We start from the raw sequence: 20454 nt of genomic DNA on the forward strand, positions 1-20454 counted from the left end.
TTCAGTCCTACTTTTCTATAGTAAGTGTTTGATTTAAAGAAGATGAAATATGTTCAATATATTAAATTGTAACGAGAAAAAAAAGTTGGCACATTCTGGGGGTGTAGCTGCATTCCCCATTAAATCCCAAGAACCAGACTTTGAAACAGTTTTCTCAACTCTACAGCTCCAGTGAGAGAATTTTTTAAGATGTTCACAGGAATCAGTGGAAAAAAGTTGTGAAAAATATACTCTTCTATTCTATTTTGTGTAAATATTACAGTTTCATAGTGTATCATCCCTGGTTATAGCTTTGTAACAGTGAAACAATTCTTAAACATCTTCTGTCACCCCCCTCCAGTCAGGTATTTTAGTGGGGGAGAAACCCTATGTCTGCCCTACATTGTGTGGCTCATTTATGTTTTCCCTCTCAGCTTGGCTGCAAACCACCAGAAGGTGCAAAAGTAGCTTTCACACCCAAGGGCAGCATGTTTTCTCCCATCCACTTGATTTTCAGGCTCTTTGCCCAGTCTGGCTCTATTGCCATGTTCTCCTCTGCCCTTCCCAGCAAGACTCGGCGGCAGAAGAAAACAGCAGGAAGGCTCTGTGCTCACTTTGTAAGAGATTGTTTTCATTCCCAACAAAGAACTCTGGAGCACTGCTGAGAAACAGGACTTGCCCTTCCTGGACCTTTGCTGCCTGGGAGCGGGTTGAGATTATTTGTGAATTTGGAGAGGGTTTGCTATCATTGTCCTAGGGAGGCTGCAAGGAGCCGTGTGCTTCTTTGCCAGCATCACCTGGGTAATTCAGAGGTGTTGTTTTTAAGGGTCTGATGAGCCCTGTGCTCTGCATTTTTAGTTTGCCTACCAGAGCAGCCTGGATAGTGATGCTGTTTGCTCAAGCGGGAAGCAAAGAAGTTTTCAATTGTGTCTGCATTTGTCAGTGGAAAAAGGGAAATCTCTTGAGGAAGAGTGGGAACAATTGAATTATTTTATGCTGAGGTACAATAAAACTAATTTTATAAATTATTGCCTAATGCCCATAATTTATTCACAATATCTAGTCACAGTAGAGTTAATGAGACTATTAAGCACTTAAAATTAGGAATGCACATGAGAGTTGCTAACATCAGAATCTCATGTTTTACTTATATATTTTTGAAATATCTTTTTTTTAAATATCTTGAAAAATATTTTTTATTATTTTTGGACTTGTTAGAGGTTTAACAGTGTGTTCCCAGATGAATTGTGAGCTTAGCAGAAACTTTTTAAAAAGGGATCCAAGGTTTTGGGTGCTAAGAGGGCCCTCACAGAAAACCTTTAGGAAATGCCGTTTCTATGTTTAGTGCAGTGCCATGAAAACTCTGTAGGGATGTGAGGTGGGAAGCACAGAGTGGGAGAGGTTTAACAGAGCTGGAAAGTGAGAAATTGCACCTTCTGTGGATCACCATGTGCTAAGAAATCAGGCAAGGTTAAATGAAACAGGTGGAGAAGGGAACTAGAAGAATACGCCAGTGATAAAAAGAACAAGATGGGAAGCACAGGTGCTGAAAGCAGAGAGAGGATTGTCACCTTTATCACTGTTGATTCATTTCCAGTAGTCACACCATTGACTATGGAATGTGTTGCTTTATTATTTGTGATTTTTGCTACTGCCTGTAGTTCAGCAGCACGTCATGGAGGCATGTCTTAATGACAGGATGGGAGCAAAGGCCACCAGTATCTCTGGGCAGCTGGACAGTTCTGACATACACTTCCTGCCCCAGAGGTTTTTTCTACTGTTATCCAAATAGAATTCTCTTTAAACCTATCTTAAATTACATAAAGTGCTTCCTGACCTTTGTTACACCATCACTCTTAACAGTGCTTGCGGCTGAGGTTTTCTAAATTCTCTTTTTCCCAATATTTTCTCAATTTCACAAATGCTTGTAAATAATGGGTAAAATAACTCTGTTGAAGGAGGTACCAAGTGGGTGAGATGATGACTATTTTTTCCAAGAGTAGCTACCTGTCTGCAAACACCCATTGAAAGACTGGAGATGTCAGTTGTTTGGAAGAACTCAGTTAAAGGCATTCTCTATTTCTAGACTACTATGGATTTTACAGAACAAATATATATATATATATATATATATGAAGGCAGAAATATATAGGCATTAGTAGCAACTGGTTTTTGCAATATTTTATTTCATTTCAATATATAGAGAGTTATTTTTAAAACCCTTGCTGAATACTCCTAAATACTTACGATTTGGCTGCCATTTGTGTGGTTGTGTGCCATTTGGTTGCCAATTGCTGCCACAAGTGTGGCTGATGTAGATTTACCCTTTATAGAGCAGCATTCATTTAGCCTTGCACACACACATTCTAGAGAGGCTCCCATGGCCTGGCTTTCTGCTGCCCTGTGTCTGTGTCCCTGGATGGACAAATGGATGCTGTAACTTCACTGCTTCTGCCATCAATCCAGTGGTGACTTTTCAGCTGGTGGGAGGCTCAGCAGGAAATGTTGAAAACACAGACATGTGTTATACGTGTAACACAGCAATGTAAACAAGGGCAGTATAACATCAAGGTAACACACAGAGGAGGTAATTAGTGCTTTAGGCTTGGTCTGGGAGTTTAGTGGCAGTTGAACAAGTGTTGAAAAGTGATTCCTGTTACACACCTTGTAGGTCAGGCTGCAGCTGCCCAACTGTGCCTGCTCCAGGCAGTACCCCTTGTAGGGCACTTTACATCCTTTTCCTCTCAACACAAGTTGGAAAAAGGTCTGAAATTCCTGAGTGTTTGGGTTGTATCTTTCTGTTAGTGAGAGGAGCTGTTCACACTGATGTGCAATATCTGAGGGCTTAGCCCTGCCCCATTCATCAAGGTTGAGAGACTTCCCAGAACTGCAGATAAAACACTATTCACTATTCCTGCCTTGACCTCAACAGTCTCACCTTTTATAGAAGACTCTTGGAGCAAAGAAATAGGGTGAAAAAAAAGAAAAAAAAAATAGAAATATCTTTTTCCATTTCTGCTTAGGGTCTGAACTTGCCATGGCTTTGTTCTCCAAAGGGACCTCTGGCTGAGGTGTCTCTGTGTCTCAACCCTCCTTTCCCAAACTGAGCACTGTGATGCTCTGTCTATAAAAAGACCTCAAAACAGTCTGAAAAAGATCTATTGTGACTGCTCGTAATAGGGTCAGTTTTATGCTCATCTTAATGGGATCCAGGTCTCCACCCATCTGCTTCTGTCTGTTTTCTTGTCTTCTAAAGTTTCATCTTTACCCTTTACATGGTTGGCTTTTAGGCATCTTGTATTGTGGGGTTTTGTCTTTCTGATGCCCAGAGCTGGGGGGAGGAAAGAGGTAAGAACAGCTCTTCAGAACAGCTCTTCAGATATTTTCCAGGAGTGGGAAGTTTAAGGTTTTCATGGTTGCTAGAAATTTGAAGTTACTTAGGATACAGGAATAACTAGATGTTACCAAATTTTCTTTGCCATGTACTGGCTAAGATCATTAGCTGTTTGAGAACTTGGGAATCTCTTTCATTCTAACCTGCTGAGTACTTTTCTAAGGTTAAATGAGAAATTTCCTTCCAGACCATGATATCACTGAAGGAGAGATGACATTCCAGTTCACTTAGTGGGGAAATAAGTTATCTAAAAAAAGAAGAGAGAACCAGAAAGTCACACTCTGAGAATGGATCTGATCTCAGCAGTAATAACATTTTTCATTTAATGATTTTTTTTAATATTAAAATGTTTATCAACCACTGTCCATTGAAAATAATTAAAAGATTGCAAATGCAGATTTGAAGCTGAGGCCAGGTTATGAGTTATTTTGATATGATTTTGATTTTAGCTGTCAGCTACTTGTGGAATGTGGTTGCTCACTCAGTTCACATGCTTTTATCCCTCTTGTCATGATTAAATTTGTGCATGGAATTCCATTTACAAAAGTCAATCAAAAACAAATAGAAGGCACCAACTACATTTGAAGAATTTATTATTTAAGAAAAAGTTCACACACTTATTTTTTTTATTATTTTCCCTCCATAAGTTTTGACTAATATTACATATTTGGTCTGATTATGTTCCACATACCAGGATATATGCTTCAACTCTTCCAAAAATAACATTAAACTCTGCAACCATTAACCATTCCTTTTAGAAATAAAAGTTAATGAAAAGCAAATAAACACAACTGTGTATTATACATATTATTTTACAGAGTTCGTTTAGTTGAAAGAGGATCTCCACATAGTTTGCCTCTCATGGAGTCTGGAAAAGTAAGTACTGAAAGAAGATTTAAGTGTAACTTTTATGGACAATATTTTCAGTAAATATCCATTTCTGTTCATTTTTACATGAATGTAATACTGGGGAAGGCACTATTAGCTGTGCAGATTGATGTCCTTCCTTTACTGTTGAGGTTACAGCATGATGGCAGTAACTGATGTATTACTGCTCTCTCAGAACCTGTACCTTGCTCTTTATGCAGAAATCAATTCCTTCTTTTATGCAAAAAGAAGTTTGTCGTGCCCTGCGTGTCATTCTTGAAGCAGCTGACAAATGTGGTGCTGGTGCAGGCAGTGCCATCGATGTAGAACCCACCTGCGGTGGGAGCTGGTCTGAGATGGCCAACACTGTGCTCACAGGCAGAGGGACTGTCCCTGCAGGGGCATGGCTCTGGGGACAGGGTGAGGACAAAGGGGCAGGCTCTGGTGCTCTGGGTGCTCATCTGAAGGTTTCTGTCCAGAGCTTTGCAGACATTCATGGTCAGAGGATGCTCCCTTTTCTATTCTAGGGCTCAACATCCACCTCTGTAGTTGCTGAATGTCCATTACATGAGGACTTTGGCAGGACATTATTCTGGGAGATTGCATGATGCCTCTGGCATTCTCCTTCTTTTAGGCCAAAGGTTTAGGCCAAAGGAAAACCCATTGGGGTTTTCCTATTCTACTATGTATTCTCATAGAGACAGGGGCCATTTGGTCAGACTTTTGTTCTGCAGGTGAACATTTGATTTCTGAGGAGTTTTATTGATGGAACAGCATTCACAAAGAGAAGCAGTTTTGTCATATTTCCCAGTTATCTCAGAATTTATCATATCTATAGACTATTTTATATTTCTTGCACTACAAATCTACTTTAACTTTTTAAGGATTTTTGAGGATTTCTTATAATTTGCAATGAAGGTTCTCTGGGGACAAAGCGTCAGCATACAATTGCATAAGGTGGTACCTGCTTTCTTACTGCCTCATGTTTTCTTTCAATAGATCCTCCCAGGTGTACGTATAATTATTGCTAATCCGGAAACAAAGGGACCCTTAGGAGACTCTCATCTTGGTGAGGTGAGTCATGAGAACCTGAACTTTGTATGCTCTGAACTAAATTGCAGAGACAAAGCTATTGTTGTGCATGCTAAGGATTCCCTATGATACTGTTATCAAGTGCCCAGTTAAGAAAATAGTGAATTCTACTTATCATGTAAAGTGTGGATCTTGATATTTGTGTCATTATTAAAATGGTTAGTAAATTGTTTCTCAATATTAATACCTCAAGTTAAAAAAATGAAAAAAAATCTGCTTTTCCTAACTATATACTTGGTACTTCACTAATTCTGATGGAAGCTTACATGAAAATTAAGTTAATAGATTGGTTTAATTTCAGCTAGATGGTTTTCTTGTTCTGTTCTCCATAATCATTGTGCTTCATTGCACTGAAGTACTCTCATTAGCTGAGTTGAGCAAGACTATGTGTTTTTCAAATTTATTTTATGTTTCTAGACTGAGAAAAAAAAATTCGTTATTTTCAAGCAGTTAAAAATCTAGTTAACATAATGAAGAACATGTTTGATCATAATTAAAACCACAGTCTAATTTGTGAGCTTCTGTAAGAGTTCATTAATTTGAAATTGTAAAAACTTCCATGGTGCTTCAATTTTGATGGAATGAATCCTTCTCCATAGGTGAAGGTCCCTGGCCTTACCCTTTAAAATAATCTATCTGTCTGGTGTTCATGGAGGATGCTCTTCTGGGGTAAATACACTGAACCAGGAGTGAGGAACGTGCTGGGCTCAGAGCTGCCCAGCAACTTCCACAAAAGTAGATTGGGGTCTCTGTGCTAAAACTGGGTCAGTTATGGGCCTAGAAACAGTGTCAAAAGACATTTTTAGTATTATCTAGCTATGACTAAAAATATTTGCATCAAGAATTTTCAATAATGCTTCATTCTCAAAAGCTACTTTAATTAATACCAGTATAATTGCTTTTAACTTAGATATGGGTTCACAGCACTCACAACGCCAGTGGGTATTTTACCATCTATGGAGATGAATCTTTGCAATCAGATCATTTTAACTCAAGACTCAGCTTTGGAGACACACAGACTATCTGGGCAAGAACTGGTTATCTGGGGTTCCTGAGAAGAACAGAACTCACAGATGCAAATGGAGGTAAGAGGTTTCTTATCATCTAGGTCTACGCAAATAACTGGAATTATTTGGAGAGTGATACAGCCTCTCTGGCCCTGTGGTACCTAACATGCTCCGTCTGTGAAACCTGTAAAACTGCAAAGAAACCCTTAATTAAAATGATCAGAGGGCAAGATTTCCCTACTGAAATAGTTGCTTTTCCTTTGTTGTACCTCAGGTACTATAAATCCCCTCCACCAGTGACCTTTTGGCACTGTTAATATACCCAGTGCTTCAGCCTGAAAAATGAGAAATACAGCTGAAACTGCCATCATTTGCTCTGGCAGTTGTGTCCCCAGAAATACATTTGTGAAGGTGGAAAAAGCCTGGTGGGAGTCTGAGCCCTGTCCCTCCTCTGACCACCAGCTCTGTTATAAACCTAATCACAGGATCTGTCCATTCTTCAGATTTTCCTGTTTTATCCCAGAGGGCTGGGTACTGAAATGTAACACAAGCAGTAACCTTCAACAGAAGCTATAGAGTGTTTGGGTTTCTGTCAGGAAGATACAAGACTCCCTTACTTGTTTTAATGATGTTCCATGTCTCTTGTACTCGTTTAAGTGAACAAGTGCTGCTGGGCACACAAAGTTTGTGCTTGGGAAAATGTTTGTTTTCCTGTGATTTTTGAGGAGCACAGTGCCACGAGTGGCTGTGGCTGAGCTGGCACGGGGAGGCTGCTGGCCAGGCAGGGTTTCCAGCAATGCTGTGAACACCTCCAGGAGTGATCCCAGGGCCATTAGAATAGCTGCTATTCAGCCAAGAAAGAATTCATCCAATCTGAAAACATTTGAGTAATCCCTGTGGATTAGGCCTGCTGCCGTGTCCTTATAACGGCACCTTCTGAAGAGATTTACTTTGGGTTGCGCAGGCGTTTTTCATTTCATAATGATAGCCCAACCCTGAGAAAATTCAGGATTCTCTGAGGATATTGCAGCTTAATCAGTCAAATAGCTTAGGTATTCTCCTAGCAAAGAGTTGCTCCATTCTCCTACTTTTAGCTCCTAGTGCATAAAGTTCTCAGCCCCTTATTAGGTAGACTTCATATTATCATTATAATACCACCACACAACTATCCAAATTCATGCAAAAAGAGTCAATTATTTGCTTTTAAGTCTGTTAGCAAATATTTTTTTATGACTAGCATGTAATCGTTTATTTTCAGCCTAGTACCTTTTAAAAAGTGTGATTTAAGCCTCATTTCTTTCTTCGGTAGGTAAAAAATATGGGCTATAAAAGTGTTATGCTTAAGTTACCTGAATAAGCAATTTACAATCTAGCTATAGCATGTTTTTAGTTTATTGCTAAACACCTTTGTAATAGATTAAAAGCATCTGTAGTGACCATCTCAAATCAATTGGAAGAACATCAGCCACACAGTCAGGATCAAATCTATTCTTTCTCTTTGAAAAAACAGCGAGAAGCAAGGAACCTATTGTCATTCAGAGTGCCTTAAAAAAAATAATGTGTTCTGCATCCACCTGGGAGAAAATCAGGAATTCTGCCACCGTCTTTGGATAAAGATTTCTGCCTTTGTCTTTTTCAAATGGGAATAGTGTTTCTGCCTTCCTTTCTTCTGTTTTTTGCTCTGTGTTGCACTTCAGTAATGGAAAATGCTCATTAGTACAGAAATCACTTCGGGGTTTCAGAAATTCAAGGATAACTTATGTTGTGCTTATTTTACTTAATTCTTAATGTGAACATTTCTATAATTCAATGTACTGGAGAATAGAATCTTTCTCTTTTTTTTCTCCCTTTCCCCGAGAACGCCATGATGCACTTTATGTGGTGGGTGCATTAGACGAAGCCATGGAATTGCGAGGGATGAGGTACCATCCGATCGATATTGAAACCTCTGTCATTAGAGCACACAAGAGCATCACAGAATGGTAAGGATTATACAACACCGGGGCCCTTATAAAAAGCTGAAATGTCTATAATGTCTGGGTTTTTTCCTAGGATATTGCAATTGATCCAGGAAATGGCCTGTAGGGATGGTCATAGGATTTATAACCCAGCTGCAAATGTGTCCTTAGGATGAAACTTTTCACAAACAGATTTAATCTGAAAGGACTGATTTCGGATAAGTTCATTCACTACATTTCTTTTTCTTTTTTTTTTTTAAGGAGTAAGCAAGCAAACATTTCAAATAAATGAACACACTATTTTTTTTAATTGGTTATTAATAAATGAAGCAGTGATCAAATCAAGGTCACAATGGAAATCGAAGCAGTAAATCAATGAGTTAATAATAATGTTGTCTTAATCAATGTATCATCCTCAGATGTACACAGCAGGAAATCATTTCTTGAGTCCGACATGAGCACAAATTGCTTTTCATTATTCTTCCATCACAAGACTCAGTCAGGTAGTTGTTTTGTTTTGCTACAACCACAGCTCAGCTATTCACCTTTCAACCAAAATGAATCTGTTGCAATAGCCAGAGCAATTTAGTGCATTTTTCTTTTCAATCCTCGTTGCAGAGATGTGGCCTGGAGCAGGAAGCTTAATAATGAATGAAGCACAGCAGCTGAACCGGTCTTTAGTAAAAGACTTTGCTTTTTTTCTTAAATATCAGTTAAAATGAATACAATTAGTTGCTTGGCTGACTGTAACTGAGGTTTTGCCTTATTGCCTCCTCCCTTGAGCATCATCACTGCTGGAATGGTCTTGTGCCAGACAGGCATTACGCAGGGAGCTGGGTTCTGTGCCTTCATACAGAACAGTAAGAACACTTTATGAATGTCATGAAATTCCCCTCGAAAATGTGTCAGATCAGTACCAGCAGTGGATGGAAAGTTTTCAGAGCAAGCTGTTTAAGGACTGGTCTATTATAAGATGGCCATAGATTGATAAATTGCTGTGTTCAGCAGTATCTGTTTGTCAGAGGTTTGTGTCCCCTCAAATGATGAGCTCACAGGCAGTGAATAAAGTAGCCATATCACACTGCAGAAATCGCAGGGTTTCAGTATCAAAAAATGCTTAAGTTATGTTCCTGCTTTCAAGATTGCTGAGAGCACTTCAAGGATCCTTTTTGTTCCACAACCATGGAAATCCTGAGTGAAAAATGGCAGCTGGAAAAGGGCGGGGGGTAAGCTGGAACGACAGGAGAAAAACACAGCTGAATTTCTGCAAGTACATGCAGATAATTCTCAGTACGTTACCTCTTTCCAGTAGTTGGGTGATAATGTACAAGGCACAGGAGTGAGAATTCAGAAAATACTCTGTACTGTTGCTACCCTTTGCCCAAAGGCCAATATTTAAGGCCAGTATTTCAGGGTTGTTTTCCCTCAAAAAGAGAAATTGCTGATGAATTAGATGTGTCACGGATGTGGTCCCTGCAGAACAGGGACACACAGTTATTCAGAGTGCCAGCATCTGGTTTGCTCACAGTTCCCAGCCTTTTCCTAACCAATGCTCTGCCAAATAACCATCATGGAATTTTCATTCACAGTCCTTGTCCTGACTGTCCTTGCCGTCTCTCATGTAATTTTTTCAGCTTCTCTTATGGGCCCTCCTTTTGTCTTTGCAAAACACCTCTTGACAAAATAATAGCCAGCTAACTCTTTTTTTTTTTATTATTTATAATTTGTATATCCCTTTCTGTGGACAGGGGCATGAGCCTCTTTTCTTGTTTCAGTTACAATGCCCCAGTAAGGATTTACTGCATCAATTTCTGTTGCACACAGAAGGTGCTGGGTATGTCCAGTTGATAGACTGTGAAAGCCTCTGAGAAACGCAGCTCGTTCTGTAACACTGGACACCATTGAGGGACTCGGGGATTTGTTGACTGACATGTGATCCTGCTGGACAGCTTCTGTCATTGAGGATCAGATCTGAAAGGTCATTTAAAATTATTATTGTCTTTTAAGGAATTTTAGCACAAAATCAACAACCTCTGACTCTGGACCTCCTGTGTCTTAACACATAAAAAGTGAAAGAGTGGCACAGTCTGGTTTTATTGTTATGTAAACCCACACTGTGCATTTTGAAAGTGTTTCTAATACCACAAACTGTGGTATGTGTTTTAATGTATGTATTTTAATTAAAACACATGGTTGACTCATTTAAATGTCAAAGTCTCAAAAGAGGAACAGAACAGAGCTTCCTGGAATTTGCTTAAAAGTGGTTTATACACAAAGCTACACAAGATATTTGGAGAAGAAAACAATTAGGAGCTTCTTTCCCCAGAGGTGTTTTTCCTTGTTTTTCCTATAGCATTTGATGATGTGGAAGCAGCAGGAAGGGCCATTCCCAGAGCATTGACTGTTTTGCATCTATTGTGTGTGACTTGATTATTGTGACTCGATTGTTTCTTAAGGAAAGGTCAGCCTTCCTGGTCCCTAGCTTTTGCTTTGAGGTTTTTTATTCATCAGGGCTAGAAAGTTGATGTATGCATAAGAGAGGCTGGCTAATGTACCTTCATCTCAACCAGTAAGAACATAAAGAGCAATATTTCCTTTTACTTCCAGTGATCACCAGTGAGTTTAGAACCATGACATATGAAATGAGTTTTAAATTATATTGAAGCCTCTTGGGAGTGTCATTGATTTTAGGACTTAATAGAAACTTCATGAAAGTTTTGGGAATCAGTTTCCTGAATTCAGACAAACTAATTTATTCTAAACCATGTTTTTGGGACCTGCTCCTGAATCTTGCTATTAATTGTTTTCCCAAGTAACAAGCTAAAAGTAATTTCCAGGCATGGTTTTAAATGCTAACTTACATTTCAATGAAACTTACCCAGGTTTTTTGTTAAAATATATATTATACTAATTTAGATGTTTGTACAGCAATCAATAAAAAAATCCAGGACCTCTCTGGAGATGGTCAACTGTGCAGATTGATACTTCATTTTGTTAATATTCAGCATCAATCAAAACTTACTAGATTGATTCAGAATCAATCAAAACTTTCACTATGTCTGTGAAAACATAATTACAAATGAAAATTCATTTCACAGCAGTACTAAGTCAAAAGGGGTCTTCTCATCCTTGCTTTGGCTGCTCATTAGTTTTCCAGATCAATAAGCACATAACAATTCAATCAAAAAGTACTTTGGCAGGATCTGATTTTTTTTTTAAGAGTTAAGTACTTTTCTCCTGAAATCCATTCTGTCAAGCATCAGCATAGAGCACATTTTCATAGTTAATTTTTGGGCAAAGTAAGATATGTTTCCACAGTACATGGATTTTCAGAGCTGTCTTAGGAGACTAAAACCGTGCACTTCTGTCTCAATCAAGCATTGACCTTAGGGTAAGAAGCTCTTTTTGAAGATGGCTTATGTACATAATATATTCTGACTTTCAGATGCTTATACTCAAGACAGTTCTGGGAAGTTATCCCCTGATTTTATGAGGTAAAGGCAACTAAAGTACAGGACTTGATGTATGGTGTACATGTGTAGAATATTATGGTTTATTCTGTGGAATAAGCTAGAGGAAGAAGTGTCTTAAACATCTGCAAGGAAGAATCAGATTGCTCTTTGTGGCTCAGCTGTGCTGACCTCCCATGAAATGCAAGAGTCTTTGGATAATCTGGAGATGTGAGGAGGAGGATGGAGGGAAGCTGTAAAACTACTCTGGGTGGAACCATACACCAGATTTTGATACCCTCCTAGCCTCCATATTTGGAAGGATAAATGCATTATCCTTAGCCAGAAATGGTCCCACGTAACAGAACCCAAAATTTACCTGCTTTGGCTCAAGGGCTTAACCAAAACTTTGGGGTCTTACAAAGTTCTTTTAGCAAAGAGGAGATACTGGAGATAATGGTGTTCCCTTGACAGTCTGAACTGTTATTCAGGAATGTTAAAACTCTTGTCCCTTTAAACCCAACAGAAATAAAACAGCCAAAATAAAACAGATGGAGACACAGCCTCCATCTTGATTCTTGATTTCTGTGGAAATCAATTGGTGCAGAAGAATTGCAGCTTCTTTGTGCTGAGCTCTGACCTGCCTGGACAGCAGCCAGCCCAGTCCCGAAGGCGCGTAGCCGTGTTTGCCGAGCGGGCACGTGGAGGATGCCCCCTCCCTGGGCACCCCTGTGAGCCTGCACTGTGCCATGTGCCTTCCCAGGGTTCCACACCCTTCACTAGCAGGAGTCATCCCACAGACCTTTCAGCTCAGACTATGCTCCTACTGTTCTGGTGCCTCCTCTCTTAACCTCCTTGGTTTTTTGGGCTGCTCTTCAAAAAACCCCAGAGGAGGCACCTCCACACACACATCACTCCTGAACACAGCAGAGCTGTGGCACTTCCCTGGCTTCAGAGGGAACCATGTGCTGTCTTACTACATCCTTCCATGGCAGGCAAGCTTCTCTAAGTTCAGCCTAATGCTTAAAATTGCAGCATTATCAAAGAGAGAGCTCATGGGGCTGTTCTGCCCCTGCCTGCAGCATGTTCTCTCTTGCTGTTTGCACTTTGTCCTGAGCACATGGAAAGAGCCCCAGGAGCTCCAACAAAAGGTAACCAAGGTGCAAGAAAAGGGATAGAAAATGAAATGGGTGAAAAAAAAAACATGACTAATATTATTTTTTCTTTTGTTCCAGCGCGGTGTTTACCTGGACAAATTTATTGGTCGTTGTAGTTGAGCTGGATGGATCTGAGCAAGAAGCTTTGGACCTTGTTCCTTTGGTCACCAACGTGGTCCTGGAGGAACACTATCTGATTGTAGGGGTGGTGGTGGTTGTGGACATTGGTGTAATTCCTATCAACTCCCGTGGAGAGAAACAACGTATGCACCTACGAGATGGATTTTTGGCAGACCAGCTAGATCCCATCTATGTGGCCTACAACATGTAGTCTTGTACCTTAAAGCTTCCATAGACTTTACTATAGATGTATAAAATTTTTTTGTGTCCACTAAAAAAGTGTGCAGATAAGATACTGACACTCATCAGAATGGAACTGTTTCTATTACGACTTTTCAAAGCAGTCACGATTGGCAGGAAATACAATGTGAAATGTTTTCTTTTACCACTAAATTTTAGAAAAGAAGGACTATGGGGTAAGGCCCTTCAGTGTGTTGGAAAAGCCCATTTTAAACTTTTTTTTTTTTTTGCTTATTGGACAATACTGCTTTTTGAGTAAATGTGGCTTTGTATTTTACATTAAGTAAGCTGAAGTAGATTTTTTTTTATTCTACCCTCCAAATGGATTCTTTTTAAAAAATTTGCATTCTAATACAAATAGTTGTTTCCTTCATTTGTTTTAATATGTCATAAAAGGCTGATGAATACAGATCCATTACTAACTTAAGCCATTTTAGATCCCACATCTTAGGAAAATACGTAGTGGTACGAGGAGAAAACCCAAAGTAGCACCTTTCAATTAGAAATCTTGCAGCTTTCTGTCAGAGATGCTGAAAGCCCAAAGGCCAAAGAGCCTTTGCTGTTAGCGTTAGAATGGAAGAAATTTATAAATAAGGTGTATTTCGGCAATGAGCTTGCAAATATCTTTGTACTAAACTAAAAAGATAAAATAAGTTAACTACTTCTTCTGTAATTATGTACAAAACGTTTAATTTATTTTGATCTCTTTAGAAGTATAAAAGAGAAGAAACATTCAAGAATATTAAACTCTTGAAATGTTTGCTAATATAAAAAACAAAGTGTTGTATTATCTTGAGTGGATAGTATCACATCAAATATATATATATGAAATATAAATTCACTAATGACAAAAGATTTTAAAGTTTAAAATGCAGTACTTGTCACTTGCATGGTGTCTCCCACTGTAGATAATCAAATGTTACTCACAAATTTTTTGGAAAAAGAAAAAAAGCAATCCTGGATTGCTAAGTATCCCTGTCAAAAAGAATCCTCTAGATACCAGCAAGTGGAATTATTGCTGCCTTTAAGGCAGTGAATGAATTTAAGACTAAAAATGCACTACAATAATTTTCTTTTCTTTGCCATGGAGGCAACAATAAATATTCGTGCTGGCATGTGCATACACTTGTTAGACTTAGAAAAGGCAGGTTGAGGAATAGCACTGTTGTCTAGCTGCAGAACTTTGTTGCACAATTTTTTTCATTGTTTTAGTTGGTGTTTTTACTGCTATAAGGAAAAGTTTTTGGGTTTTTTGCACAGAGTTATCAATTTGCCTCTCAGCTAGGACACATAGCTCGGTGGCCAACGCTTCCAGTTTACATTTACAGGAAACGATTGTTTTGATGGTCTTTAATTTATTCCTTAACGGAGAGGAGCAAACAGTCACTACCACCCTTTGGCACGGATCGTGCATCTGCTAACTAGTCCCTAAACGCTTTAAAACATCAGAGGAACCCATCTGCCTGGTTAAGGAACCGAGGAGTCCCGTGGTCTCCAGCCTGAGGCCATCATGGGAGAAGAGTAGGAAAACATGCATCACAGCTGCCTTCATTTTACTACCTTTGGAGAAAAGAGGGGTTTGATTCCCCAGTTCTGTTGTCTTCCCTGCCCCCCATGCCCCCTTTTTTAAAACCTTCCCCTTCCTTCATGTGGTTGTAACTGAATTGACCTGTTTGTGATCAAGAGTGGGATTTACCAGCTGCAGTCCAAGAATGCTTTTCTTATTTGTCCCAAATGACGTTCATGTGCTGGCTCTCATTACCGGATATGCATGACTAAGATTGTTGCAGGGCAAATGTTATCATGTTTATATCACGTATAAGGGAGTCTCAATGCTGGGTGTTAAAAATCTTCTTAAAAGGTAGGGACGTTTTAGTCTGCATGTACAGTACAGAGCATCTCGCCACGTCAGACGCGTTTTCTTTCAGGCCATCTTTTCCGCCCTCACTGTCCTGTGAATAGCCCTATTCCTGCTCTGCAGACCAATCCCATACTTTGTCAAATTCATTTTCTGCTCCCTAAAAAGAATAAAATCTGTTCTTAATGGAAAGTTGTTGTAAGGTTTCAGATAAGATGTTGATTGATTACAAACATAATTGCAGTGTGTGAACTAACTTGTGAAGTCCTGCTATCGCTGATCTCAGTACTGCAAAACAAATCTCGCTGTCGTTCAAAGCATCACTTTAACCTTCACGAAGTCAACTTTGCATTTGTAGAGAATAAAAGAACTGCAATGCAGTTGTGAAACGCAGTTAATAACAGCTCTCTTCTGCAACCTGTCATCTGTGGTTGTTAAATCCTGAGTTAAGAGAAATGATAAACTGAGTTTCTGGTTTTGTTGTGCAAGCAAAAAGAGGGAAACATTTAAGCACCATCAGACTGAGCAATAAAGAAGGATTGTTCTGTATTAGAAACTGTACTGTAGATAAACCATTCATGAGAATGTATAAAATGTTTGTCTTGTGACCTTGTGCTTTTGGAGTCAGACAAAACCATGTAATCAACTCGATGCACATGCACAAAAAGAGAGGGTACACAATGAACATTTAAACACAAAACTAATCAAACAGGAGCAGATTCCTCATGGTGCTTGTTTATTATATATATTTAATCCTGCTTGACACTTTACCCAAGGGAAGACTGTCCCTTTTATCAGTTGAATGTTAGCAGCGTTATTTCATAGAGTGTGGTGACTGGTTAGAGAAATTCATGTAACTCAGCCAATCACAGATTCAAACAAAAATTTTTATGTGCAAAGGACAGCAACCTTCTTGTATGTTAAACCACCAGTACGCTTTGTACATCTGTGATAACGCCTGTTTTATATTCAAATGAACAAATAAAAGCTTTTATTTTTGTTGCTCTGAAAATATCAGTTTCTTAATTAGTCATCTAAAATGGAGCTTCCGAGAGCTGTGGATGCTCGGTGGAGGAACATGGAGAGCTATACTGTAATTTTATTTTGTTTACCTCTCTTGTTGCATAATTTATTAGTACAAATCATTATACTTTTAACAATGTTTAAATACTGGTGTGGGCATTTATTGCTGAAAGACTTTCATATGGCAACAAATGTTTTTTGTGAAATGTTTTTTTAATTCTTTTTAATATATTCAAATATACTGTTCACATTTTTGCTGAAAGTGTAAAGATTATTGTAAGCTTGGTAACATTTTGTGAGAAGCAATAACAAGCATTAGTACTGTAAAACTCCTCAAATTTGTCACTTATCACTTTTGTTGCAAGGTCTTGCTACTGACATGCTGCTAATCTGTCACCTAAGGAAGTTACTGATCCAGATTTTACAGCTCTGATGGAGCTTTCTGCCAGTGGAAGTTTATGGGTTACAGCTTGGGCACTCACATGTGGGGCTAGAACCTCCCTATCGATTCAGCAGCCTTGGGCAATGGAAATGTGATCTTGGAAATGTGATCTGCCCCTTGCCATTGGCTTTTTCCAAAAAGACCTTGATTTCAGAGTTGGCTCCCAGCTGCTGAGTGGCAGCATTCCCAGAGAAGAGGTTTTGCCACAGCTCTCATTTTCCAAATGCGATTTCGAAGGGTGAAATTCTCAGTCCTTGTGTCTTTGGAGTCCTGTCTGGGAAATTCAGGGTGTAAAATCCCATCTCTGATGGCTCAGATTTCAGGTTGCTTATCACAAGAGGTAGGTGCATTTTGTGGACCCACAATTACCCTGAGCAGAGAGAGAGATCCAAAAATTGTGGGAAGGAGAAAGCAAGTTAGAGATGGCAGAAGGAAGAGGATGGCAGAACAGCACGTAGTTCCTCATTCAATTTTACAAATTGTTTCATTAAAGCAAAAAGGGGATTGATTTTTATGCTAATGTGATTAAGGTTTTTAAAAGGTTAAAATATTTCAATTCCACATTTTAAAAATTATTCTGGCAAAAGGTGGCTATAACACTGCAAAGCTGGTGGGAAATTAAAAAAAAAAAAAAAAAGTAGGGTTAGAAGAATCATACACAGTACAAACTGCATAATTTCTTCATTATGACATTGATATTAAGAATGTAAGAATTGAAAAAAAGTCTGATAAAAGTAGTAGTTCTCTCCCCCACAGCTTCTTACAGTCCCCTGCTGGGCCTCTGAACCCTCTGCACCCCTGGAGAGGCAAATCCAGCTGTGGCTCTTGCCTGGGCACGCTCCTGGTTTGAGGGGACTGGGTTGTGCTCTGGCTGAATGGGCAGTGGGGGAGAGGTGCAGCCTACAAGAGTCATCCCAAGGGAGATGGACCCCTCTGTCCCAGGGTAAGAGCCAACCCTGATTTTGAATTTTTTGTTTCTTCTTTTTATTTTTTTTGGAATAAATTCTTGCTTGAAAACTGAGATTTGAAGAGGGAAAAGAGAAAAAAGCAACCAGATTCTACACTGTGAAAGTTGAAATGAATCATCTTCTGGGGGGATAAAATATAAAATAATATATTGTTAATTTTTTTCTTAAAGATAAATGTTAATTTTTACATCTGGAGTGCTCCATTTGGCAGCCCACCTTCCCAAAAGCACTCACTCATCATGATTTAGGGTTCTCCTTTTCATGGTTTTTCTGTTCTCTTTTGAGGGGTATCACCTTAAAGCTGGTACAAAAACCCTCTAAAGTTTTGCTTCATTTGTGCTGCACCTGGCTGAGATCAGCATCTCTGAAACAGCTGCTCCCCCTTTCCTACACAGCAGTCCAGGATGAGGCCATCTCTGCATCTTCTGGCATCATCCTGGCACTGGGAACTGCGTGGCATTTCAGATTCACTCAGGTTCACGAAGCAGGTCATGCTGCATCATGCCAGTCAAAGTCAGAGCTCCTTACTTCCTTCTGGACTGCACAAACAAGATTTCTCCAAAGGCACTGTTGTATTCTCTATGATCCGCATGGGGAAAAAAAAGTCTTTTTCCCAGGGATCCCACAAGACTTATAATAATATTTTTTTTTTTTTTAATTACTGCAAAATATTCTATGGCAATGAACAATTAATGGTGGATCCTCAAGGCACAAAGCTGATCTTGCTTTAATTTTGTGCTTTAGCATGTGGAGAGTGGCTGGAGGAGGGGACAAAGCTGATGGGATCTCCACAGGGAGTGGCTTCCAAATGTGACCGGCAGCATGTGGGAGAGGTTTGGAGATGCCAGGAAAGGCACCAAGAGCTGTACTGAGCTATCAGGATAAAGACACCAGTGGGGGAAGCCATAAATGAAGGGCAATTTTAGGGAAAGCATTTGGTGTAGAAGGGTAGGCCAGCAAAAAGAAGATTGTGCATATGGAAGTAAAGATCCAGCAGCTGAAATAATCTAACCCTGTGGCATCAGGCACCCAATTTTAGGGGCCTACGTTTTAATTTTCTCACCTAGGGGAGTGCATTTCAATCAGGAAGCTCCAGATGCTGGGACACACCTCACTTCTCTCAGCCCCAGGTTCTGACTGGAGGCTTGGATGAGCTACCCCTGCTGAACTCAGCCAAGGGCTCTGCAGTAAGACTCAAGAGAGGAATTGTGTGGAGGTAGGAGGACAGACATGTGCAAGGCATGGACTGAGTTTATCCCAAACCCAATGGTTTGGGAAACTAAAAAAAAACATGTCTGTATCACGTAAGTGGCAGGACTGAAGAACAGAAACCCTGGGAGAAGACAAGAGTAGGAAAAGCAGATGCAGGCAAGAAGAAAAAAACATTTCCATGAAGCCAGGTCGGAAGGTGAGTATGGCATGGGCAGTATTCATAGAGCAGCAGGAGACAAGAATTTGAGCCAAAAACTGCCCAAAGGAAATAAGTGGCTGAGGATGTACGAAGGAATTAAACCTTCCATTGCCGACACGTGCTCATTAGCATTTCTAGGATGCTTTTCTTAAACATTTGGGTTTGGATACTTTCCTAAAGTCCACAGGAGTAGTTTTTCTGCATACTCCCCTCTCCCCTAACCACAGGTAGCTGTGAGCTGGGGTGGGGCTACACCCTCGTGTGGCTTTGCAGGGTCCCTGCATGGCTCAGTCCTGGCTGGCTGCTGCGGGGGCAGGGATGGACTTGCACAGCCTGAAAATGCCTCTGGCTGCCAGGGCAGACATTGGGCATCCACCGTGGAAACCCACAGCCTATCCTGCCAGTCCAGGGTGTAGGGCCACAAAAACTGAATGGGAATGTTTAGTTCCTCTCTCACAGCTCTTTGGTTAGCAAAGAGAAAGAAGAAGTGTGGTCTCAGCTATAATTACTTCCTTTCCTTCAGAGGAGGGAAGTATTTTTTAAATCTTACAGCAAAGCCTTTTTACAGTACAAGAGGCTTTTAACTACTGTTTTAAGCCATAATAAAATTACTGTTGGAGATCACTCAGTTATGAAATTTTTCTAAAAAACCCCATGTTTTCTTAAATGAAAACTTCCATTAAAAACTCCTGTTTCCAGAGGAGCACCTAACAGGGCCATAGCTTTACTGCCAAACTGGTGTGACTGCATCTTGCTGTGCCTGCATAAGTCACGCGGGCTGTCATTGCACTTTACTTGCAACTACCAGCACCATTTATTTCTCCATCATGTGAAAGCCAGTGCATCCACAGGAGAAACACAAAGTCAGGATGCAGTCATTTTGGGATGTGGCAGAGTCCCATTTTGATTTGGAAATGCTGAGTCACAGGAAGAATAATAATTAGGTCTGTAATGGGACAGGCAACTCCAGACACTGCTTTTCTTCACCAAATTGTGAAGTAGCAGTAGTTGGGAGAGGTGGAAACACTCCCTCTGCCCAGGGAGGTCTGGAGCAGGATCACAGCTGAGAGAAAAAAAATTCAAATTCTGAACAAGCTGTTAAAAGAAGCCCATAAATAGGTTCTGTCTCTGGAGATGATTCTGTACAGAGAATGTACTTCCATGAGCCTTGGGCTAAAGAGAAAGGCTCTGGGAGTGGATGCAGTACCAGGGGCCGAGGCTGGCACTCTGGGCTGTACCAGGCTGAGGAAGAGCTTGAGAAGCCTCTGGCTTTTAGGCTTGAGCTTCTGCTGCTCTCTCCTTGAAGGGCCCCTCCCTGTGACAATTGTCCATAGCTTTCCAAGGGAGGCTCCTGCATCAGAAGAAGCCCGAGGTGGCTCAGAGCTTCTCAGTGTCTGTGGCATTTCAGGACAGATCCAGTCCCTGCAGCAAGCCCTGCTGTGTAAGCTGCCTCCTGTTCCCCTTCCTGGCCCCAAAATCCTAATGCCAG

At 40.1% G+C, this 20454-nt stretch overlaps 1 protein-coding gene across 9 annotated transcripts in view; it reads left to right on the top strand.

Annotated features, from left to right (window-relative positions):
- Window positions 1-16133, top strand: part of DIP2C (disco interacting protein 2 homolog C) — a 309412-nt gene extending 293279 nt beyond the window's left edge. For all 9 annotated transcript variants that reach the window (XM_068174086.1, XM_068174067.1, XM_068174077.1 and 6 more), the window contains 5 exons: window positions 4192-4249; window positions 5240-5314; window positions 6243-6417; window positions 8198-8321; window positions 12982-16133. In XM_068174086.1, coding sequence (XP_068030187.1) covers window positions 4192-4249; window positions 5240-5314; window positions 6243-6417; window positions 8198-8321; window positions 12982-13234 — 685 coding nt within the window. In that variant the 3' untranslated portion in view covers window positions 13235-16133. The remainder of the gene's footprint in view (window positions 1-4191; window positions 4250-5239; window positions 5315-6242; window positions 6418-8197; window positions 8322-12981) is intronic.
- Window positions 16134-20454: the final 4321 nt, after the last annotated feature.

Source organism: Anomalospiza imberbis, chromosome 1 (assembly GCF_031753505.1).
Source record: "Anomalospiza imberbis isolate Cuckoo-Finch-1a 21T00152 chromosome 1, ASM3175350v1, whole genome shotgun sequence".
NCBI lineage: Eukaryota > Metazoa > Chordata > Aves > Passeriformes > Viduidae > Anomalospiza > Anomalospiza imberbis.